General features: G+C 33.7%; 1 protein-coding gene across 8 annotated transcripts in view; it reads right to left on the minus strand.

The window, feature by feature from the left end:
• igfn1.1 (immunoglobulin like and fibronectin type III domain containing 1, tandem duplicate 1) overlaps window positions 1-9,360 on the minus strand; it is a 66,490-nt gene that overhangs the window by 38,258 nt on the left and 18,872 nt on the right. For 4 of the 8 annotated variants that reach the window (XM_073952957.1, XM_073952954.1, XM_021476866.3 and 1 more), the window contains exons 3-6: window positions 8,181-8,210; window positions 6,104-6,223; window positions 3,487-3,626; window positions 313-412 (exon numbers count right to left, since the gene is read on the minus strand). In XM_073952957.1, the coding sequence (XP_073809058.1) occupies window positions 313-412; window positions 3,487-3,626; window positions 6,104-6,223; window positions 8,181-8,210 (390 nt within the window). The remainder of the gene's footprint in view (window positions 1-312; window positions 413-3,486; window positions 3,627-6,103; window positions 6,224-8,180; window positions 8,211-9,360) is intronic. The other 4 variants (NM_001430846.1, XM_073952955.1, XM_073952951.1 and 1 more) reach the window with 1 other exon arrangement.

Raw genomic sequence — 9,360 nt, forward strand, 5'->3', positions numbered from 1 at the left:
GAAGACCTATAGTTTTACCGAGTCATGCGACTTCGGTAATATCGAAAAAATTTAATATTGCGGTATGACGGTATTTACAATACCGTTACATCCCTAATATATATATATATATATATATATATATATATATATATATATATATATATATATATATATATATATAAATATACAGAGAGAGAAAGAGAGAGAACTGCAAACATGTTTTCCTGTTGCATATACATTATGACAGCTTTATATATATATGATCAAAATATGTCATGTATGTAATTTGTATATATTGCTATATATCTGATTGCTCTGTGTGTATCCTACCTTCGATGATATTAAGGACAACAGTACAAACAGCTTTCCCATATTCATTTGATGCATAGCATTTGTAAGTATCAGCGTCATCACTGCGGACTTTAGGTATCTGTAAATGTAAATGATAAGTGAAATTGGTTGGTTGATGAATTTTATAACAATTAAATGACATTTGATTGCATGTTTAGACCATTTTGAGGAACAATAACGATGGTTCCAATATATTTCCTGCTTTAAATTTTTTATTACCATAGCTTTCAAGAATCCAAAAAGGTCCACATATTGATAATGTTATGAGACTTGTTTAACATTAAGATATGATTGAATTGAATGATTGAGCTATGAAATAGGTTAACAACAAGCAGGAAATATTCGAAGGTCAATGACATCACCACATTAAAATGGTCTATCCGCTTGTTAAGTGTCATGCGAAGCTTCCGGTTCCAAGCACTATATCAAAGTGTATGAGGAGACTCAACAAATGGTAATAATACACATTTACAAAGCACAGTAATACTTTCAAATGATCACAATGGAGACTGTATATTGATGCCAAATATTCGGTAGTCAGAAAGTGATTAGTTTTTTTTATAAATTGTTAAAATATTGGTATTTGTGATGTGGGAAGTCCAGTGACTGTTGTGTACACCATGATTTTATATAAAATTCGCTTTCAAGAGTTCCCACTTCGATATGCTTAGCATTTATAGCAGGGTTGGCATGCTGTCCCGGGAGAGAACCCTGAGCTCGGAGATTTTCAAGCCCAGGACTTCCGCCCAGTCGATAAGCATATCAGGAGATCCGAGATCAGGTAGGTCTCGAGAGCTCCCCCTTTAGAAAAAGGGAGGAAAGAAAGGAGATAGGATGAAAGGGGGGATTCTTCCAAAACGTAGATAGAGCAGTAGGGAGAAAATGATCCATTTATAGTAAACTAGGATCACTCTGATTGGATTATTACTGATTACAGATGAGCGGGCAGTAGTGCTCAATCATATCACATGCTCCTCTCAAAATTAGTTTATGAAGCTTCACTTATTGTGTTATATGACTAAAAATTTTAATGAGTAGAAGCTTGGACCCAGAAACACCATATGTCATGACTTAACAAGAACATAGGGAAAGTGTGTAATGTGTGATCTGGCAAAGAGAACTGTAAAAATAATATTGACTGTTTCTTGACCACCATCTGTCATTGGTCAACAAAAAAAATAAGCCACGCATAAGCCACGTCCCAAAGCTGTTCCATTGGCTGAGACAGTGTTGCTGAGTTGGGCAAATCTATGGGTCTGTAATATTCATCATCTATGAAGAGATTTTAATTGTTGGTTTAACAATGTTGTTTTAATATTCAATGATTGATAAGCACTATTAGAATTATGTAAACAACATATTCCTAATGGTATTTTTAATATTTAAAAGCTATGATGTATTTAATATATGAATTTTAATTAATAGCAGAAGTGCTTTTCTTCTAAATATCATGATTTGCATGATCATTAATACACTCACCGGTCACTTTATTAGGAGCAATAACTAGTACCAGGTTGGACCCCTTTTTGTCTTAATAAATACCCTAAACCATCGTGGCAGAGATTCAACAGGTACTGGAAATATTCCTCAGAGATTTTGGTTCATATTGACATGATAGCATTACGCAGTTGCTGCAGATTTGTCGGCTGCACATCCATGATGCAAATCTCCTGTTCCACCACATCCCAAAGGTGCTCTTTTCGATTTAAATCTAGTGACTGTGTGTGGAGGCCATTGGAGTACAGTAAACTTATTGTCATGTCTAAAAACCAGTCTGAGATGATTTGCGCTTTACGACGTGTTATCTTGCTGGAAGTTGCCATCAGAAGATGGGTACGTTGTGGTCATAAAGGAAAGAACATGGTCAGCAACAATACCCAGGTAGGCTGATCGTTGACACGATCCTCAATTGGTACTAATGAGCCCAAAGTGTGCCAAGAAAATATCCCCCACACCATTACACCATCACTACCAGCCTGAACCGTTGCTACAAGGCAGGATGGATCCTTGCTTTTATGTTGTTGACACCAAATTCTGACCCTACCATCTGTAGCAGCAGAAATCAAAACTCGTTAGACCAGGCAATGTTTTTTCACTCTTGTATTGTGCAATTTTGGTGAGCCTGTGTGAATTGTAGCCTCAGTTTCCTGTTTTTAGCTCTGAGAAATGGTACCCAGTGTGGTCTTCTGCTGCTGTAGCACATCCGCCTAAAGGTTGGATGTGTTGTGCTTTCAGAGATGATCTTCTGCATACCTTGTAACGAGTGGTTATTTGAGATAGTGTCGCATTTCTATCAGCTCGAACCAGTCTGGCCTTTCTTCTCTGGCATTAAAAAGGAATTTGTGCACACAGAACTGCCACTGACTGCATATTTTCTCTTTTTTGGACCATTCTCTGTAAACCCTAGAGATGGTTGTGCATGACAATCCCAGTAGATCAGCAGTTTCTGAAATACTCAGACCAGCCCATCTGGCACCAACAACCATGCCACATTCAAAGTCACTTAAATCCCCTTTCTTCCCCATTCTGATGCTCGGTTTGAACTGCAGCAGATCGTCTTGACCATGTCTACATGCCTAAATGGATTGAGTTGCTGGCTGCCATGTGATTGGCTGATTAAAAAATTGTGTTAAAGAGCATTTGGACAGGTGTATCTTATAAAGTGGCCAGTGAGTGTATATTGACTTCATCAATTTAACTTAATTAAGCATAATAAGCATTTTCACATATGTATGTTTCATTAACTTAATGATTCTCTCATAAAACCTTCTCTTGCCCAGTCATTTTAAATGCATTATTTGAATGAATGATTCAGTAAATCCTTGATTAATATATGGACTTGCTGTTTATTATTTATTTTTGATGGCAGGCCTAATCCAGTCAGTCACAAATACACCAATATATCATTGTTATTCAAAAATCTAAACTATCAATATCATATAAATATTTGGCAATATTGCAAACAACTAGAAACAAATACTTTGGCAATGTAGCTACAGACTCTATTCTCCCTTAGGGAATCAGCCTACGGATGTCTTACTTACTGTCTCTTCCCATTAATCTGGGATTTGAGGGGGTATTTTTTTAAATTGCACACCATTACACACTTAATCCTAATTGTTCAGTAGTAGTTTAATTTAAGCCTGTGCTTACCTCCAAAGTGTGTTCATTGGTTGTAGGGTCAAATTTGCTCTGAAACCTTTGCAGATCATTCATTTCTCCTTTAGCTCTACGCCAGGTTACAGTAGGTGTTGGGCTTCCAGTCACTTTCGCTTTAAAAATGGCCAACTTTCCTGTTGTATGAAATTGGAAATTGTTAGTCTTGAGATATATGCACTCTTTATTAGTTTAAAATATAAAGGCTTTCAAATGTGAGTAGATTTATTTTTTTATAAGGGCAATGTTAGACCTGTAGCTTAGTTCTAAAAAATTATTTTAGGAAAGTAGCATTTTTCTTATGGATTGGTTCACTTTTACCACTTTTATGCACATAAACTGCACCAAACTTTGTTTATGAAAGTCACAGTTGTCCTGTTATTGGTTAATAATATTGTAATACAGATAATCAAGGCTTTTCTGGAACAGGATTTTGACAATGAATAAGAGCAATAACATAACATTTTAAGATTAATAGGCGCTCCTTGGTTTTCACTTGCGATAACTAATGTGCTCGCTTACAGAATGAGACACCGCTGCTTTTTATGCAACACATTTACCGTTATGAATTATGAGACCGCCTGGTTCGTTGGTCCATTGGGTCAGATTCTCACCTCAGCTGAACTGCTACAAAATTTATTTTCAACAAGGCTGAGAGGTTGAAATGATTTCAGACTGATGGCATGATTTCTTTTTCATTTAGACCTATAGCAAAACTAGAACAAACCAAACTGCACAAGGTTCAGAAAAAAATGTAATGATTTGTAATAAGTCTATATAAAACCAACAAGCTCTTGTGCCTCGACAACATTGTTCTCCTTTGGTTATTTTTTGTTAAATGTGATTAAGGATGGTCATTTTAGGGTTCACAGTAATTCTACATTTGTTTTTACAGCAGCTCTGTGAACACTCACAAGAGAATGTGCTCAAGTGAAATTCTGTACATACTTACCTGAATTTAATATCTGTCTTTTATGAACAAATTGTTTATTTTTTAGATATACAAATATTTTTGTGGATAAAAATAAGTTAGGACAGAGCCCCTAAAGGGGAAAACTGGGTGTAAAGAAGAAAAAAATAGGTTAATGTTTTGGGATCTCTTGCTAACATTTTGCTTTTCCAGGAAATATTGCTTATTTGTGTTTTTGACAAACTTTTGCTTTGCCTCTCTAAGATGTTTGCATTCCCTCACGAAATCTGTTTATTGAAATTGCTGCTATTTTTGTCCTGTTCACTTTGTCTTGCAGTGGTTGAGATCTATGTTTACTATGGAGTGTTTTATAGAGTTTTCTAATGCATAAATAAAGTCATATCCTATTAAAAACACCTTTTTATGCATTAAATCATGACTCAGAGCTTACTGTATAATGCAAAATAACACAAAAGTTTTATGAGGGAATGCAAAAGTTTTGTGAGGGAAACCAAAAGTTTAGTGAGCAAACAAAACATCTTTGCAAGCGAACGCAAAGTTTCTTAGGGAAATGCAAACTTTAAATTTTTGCACCCATTTTTTTTTTTTACTCACACCTTCTTTTAACCGCTACCACATCCCCAGTGGCTCTGTAAATTAGTGTGGATTTCTTACAGCCTATTTCTTGGATGCATAGCATTACAATAAATCTGCACATCCTAGTTGCCTGAATGAAAGTCCAGAGTGGACAGAACTAGCATTATTTCATAGTTTTGATGACTAGTAAATCCATATTCTTTATTTCTTGTAGTTCAAAGAATGAATTAGTTGACATTAGAGCGGCACGATATTGGAAAAATCTGATATTGCAATTTTTTTATTTTGCAGCAATATATAATTGCGATGTAAATACAACTTCGGCAGATGATTTGAGTAGCTCTATTTGAAAAGATTTCATTAATTTAGGTCAGCTGTGATGATCAAGTCTTTTTCTATGCAGCACATCTGCATAAATCATAATAAATCACAAGCAAAAAATAAATAAGTATAGCAGTATTCAAATACAGAAATTAACAATCAAATGTAAAACAGCAAGGTCATCATTGAATAAAGAATTAAAAAATAACAATATCTTTGTGTTTAAATATTTAATAAATGATGTAATCCTGCGATGTGACCATTGCAAATACACACATTGCCATATCATACTCAAACAATATATTGTTCAGCCCTACTTGACATATAAGTCAGTTTATTCTGGGATTATCTTGGTTGTATTGCAGCAGACATTAGCAAAGTACAGAGGAAAAAAATAATAATAACAGATATACTGAAATGCCAGATGTTATTATAAACATAAACGAAACAAGTATTACACATTTGTGGTCTTGCTCTGTGCATTTCAAACTTGCGTGAAATTGGATATATGCTATTTGATTCCCTTCCCTCTGTGCATATATAGCCAGGGTCATATGTTTAAGCCGGAGGACGAGCAACGAACTTGAGAAATCACTCATCTACTGCGTTAAGTTAAGTCTGTGTAGCTGCACAGCTTAGACATTTAGGGCAGTAAATCTGTGTGGTAATCCTCCGTACGTGCTTGCAGCTTGTTAATTTCACATTCAGGATCGTTTAGCTCTCAACTGTCACCTCTAATCATATTTGCGTTCACTTTTGTGGATTCTACTCTTTTAATGTGCTTACCTTCTTGAATGGTTAAAGCGATGGGTTTGCGTGTGAAGTCGGGAGTTGTCATCCCTTCAGGAAGTTCCTCAACATACTGTGTAATCATAACACCAGGAACCTTAGATCTCCGTTTGATGCCTGAGAGAAACCCATATTTAAGGATATAATGTCAGAACATCGAGAGAAGCAACAACACAGCAGGTGCACAGTGACGTATTCCAGGCTGAATAAACATCTGCATGATTGTGCTGTGCGTGTACTGAAAAACATTTGACAAAGTCATGTACAAATTATGATGTATTCCAAGTTTGGTTGGAATGTTTTTTTGGGCTCAAAAGTAGATCATATCAAATAATATTAACTACCAATAAACCATTAAAAAAGTTCTAAAATATACTGTATAAAATACTGTATACTACTTCATATTGCAATATTTATCCAAAAAAAAAAAAAAAAAAAAATAAAAAATATATATATATATATATATATATATATATATATATATATATATGTGTATATATATATATATATATATATATATATATATATGTATGTATATATATATATATATATATATATATATATATATATATATATATATATGTATGTATATATATATATGTATGTATATATATATATATATATATATATATATATATATATGTATGTATATATATATATATATATATATATATATATATATATATATATATATATRTGTATATATATATATATATATATATATATATATATATATATATATATGTATGTATATATATATATATATATATATATATATATATATATATATATGTATGTATATATATATATATATATATATATATATATATATATATATATATATATATATATATATATATATATATATATATATATATATATATATACATACAAGTTGCTATATAATATATTGCTCTGTTAAACTTAGCTGGGCACTGCGGACAGCCGCCAACTTGCGGTGCCGGTATGCGTATACTGATATGTTTAAAATTCTAAAATGCGTGGCGTAACGCACCGCCGAGCGGCGCATCCAATACGCAACCCCCTTATGGCACTCAGCCTGCAGCCTTGAGCCAATGCATGCCTTCCACCAGTGCCGATATACAGCCACATCGCACTGCTACTCGTGTGATATTGCTCATATATACACAAATAAAATATTTGTATATGTGCAAAACGATAGATGGATAGATAGATAGATAGATAGATGGATAGATAGATAGATAGATAGATAGATAGATAGATAGATAGATAGATAGATAGATAGATAGATAGATAGATAGATAGATAGATAGATAGATAGATAGATAGATAGATAGATAGATAGATAGATAGATAGATAGATAGATAGATAGATAGATTTTTTGTTTTTTTGTATAGATTATATTACAGATTATTGTATGCTTTTCAGTAACACTTTCAACAATTGTGAAAAGACATAAACAAAAACAAACACTTGGTCATTAATATTGTCATTATTAATTGTACAAAATTACAGCATTTACAAAAGGACTGCTTTCCCTGACCAACACTTTTCCTATTAGTTATAATCAAATAAAGTTAATGGAGAAAAATGTACACATAAACAAAGCCTACTGGCAGTTAATATGCAAAATGGGTCACTTTTGGTCACTAAATAATGCATTTTTTAATATACCAACATTACGGCAGCATTCTGTTGGCAACAAAGCCTATTTGTTACTTTAAGATAATAAACAAGTCCTTCAAGACATCAATATAGAAAATTCCATTTCTTGGTGTCTTTAAGTGACAGCAATCTGAACACTTGAGTGCACAATAGAAATGACACAGTAATGTGCATTGTTTTTGCATGATCGACTGGATATCATGACACACTGTCTGGGTGTGAGTGATATGATATGATATGATATGATATGATATATGATATGATACGATATGATATGATACGATATGATATACATGATGTAACAAAGTACACTGACATTTGACACTGTGCTTGAGATTTGATATATGATATGATACGATATATTAAATACACTGATTATCAATGAAGTGCATGCATGTTCAGGTTGCTGTCTTTCAGTTACCTTACCTCGTCTCTTGATAGGCAGAATTTCCAGTCCTGGTACAGTATAGACACAACATTACAGTACAACAGCAACGAAGGAAGGGGAAACAAAGAAGGAGAACACAAATTGTGAATCTTGACATTTTTGTTTCCTTTGACAGGCCTATGGACGAACACAGATTCACTCACAGAAACACAAGACAGGGGAGAAGACGGGGAGGTTAAACCAATAAAACATAATTATTCAATCCACCAAGGGGTTGAATGTGAGATTACAATAGACAAGACTAAAGAAAAAGCAGACAAACTGGGAGGGAAATGAGACGTGTTTCACACCGCATACATTAGCAGCAGCTTTTTCTGCGTCTTCTTTTTCTGAAACAGTTCTCACACTGCTGTCTAGCTCAAGCTGTTGGTTTCTGCACAAAGCTTTTAACCCATCAGATTAAATTGTGAAAATATAATTGACCACTTCTGTTTTAAAATTGCATTTTTGAGGCAGCATACTTACACGAACTAACTCACACCCTGATTGTTAAACATGACATGCATTTATTAAATTTGAACTAAAAGTTAAACATTTGCATGCCAGGCAGTAGTTGGCGATGTTACTTCAGTATGGAGTGTTTACATTTATGCATTTTTTACTCGAGCATGTGCTTTACGCTTATTTGGTGCTGGTCTTTTAACTGTTCTCAACGTGGATAAAATTTATGGCACCCTTAATTGTGTAATTTTCTGCCCTTTGATATCCGGATTGGACAATCCAGAGTGTTTTGAAATCGTCACTTGAAAATGACTTTTGACTTTTTTAGGGTAGTTTTTTTATTTAATTTATTTTTATTTTTAATAATGTGATTTCAAATATTTTTGTTACTTTTGACTTTGATTTTGTTTAGTTTTCATCAACAGGCTCATTCTGAAAACATAGCCCTGTATACCTTTATGCAGATCCTGAATTTTAGTCAGAGGACCGTATTGTTGCATTTCATCATTAAAACGAAAGCTGCGAAGTTGTATAACGTCGTTCCTTTTTGCATTTAACAGCGGACCGCTTACCTGAATATGGACGGCTTTTCCGTCGCTTTTTAACAGTTTGTTCAATCGGTGCTTTTAAAAACACTATCAGTTGGGTTTAAGGATGGGGGTGGGTGGGTCAATCGGTGCTTTTAAAAAAAACACACTATTGGTTGGGTTTAGAGAA

Source organism: Danio rerio, chromosome 6 (assembly GCF_049306965.1).
Source record: "Danio rerio strain Tuebingen ecotype United States chromosome 6, GRCz12tu, whole genome shotgun sequence".
In the NCBI taxonomy this organism is placed as follows: Eukaryota; Metazoa; Chordata; class Actinopteri; order Cypriniformes; family Danionidae; genus Danio; species Danio rerio.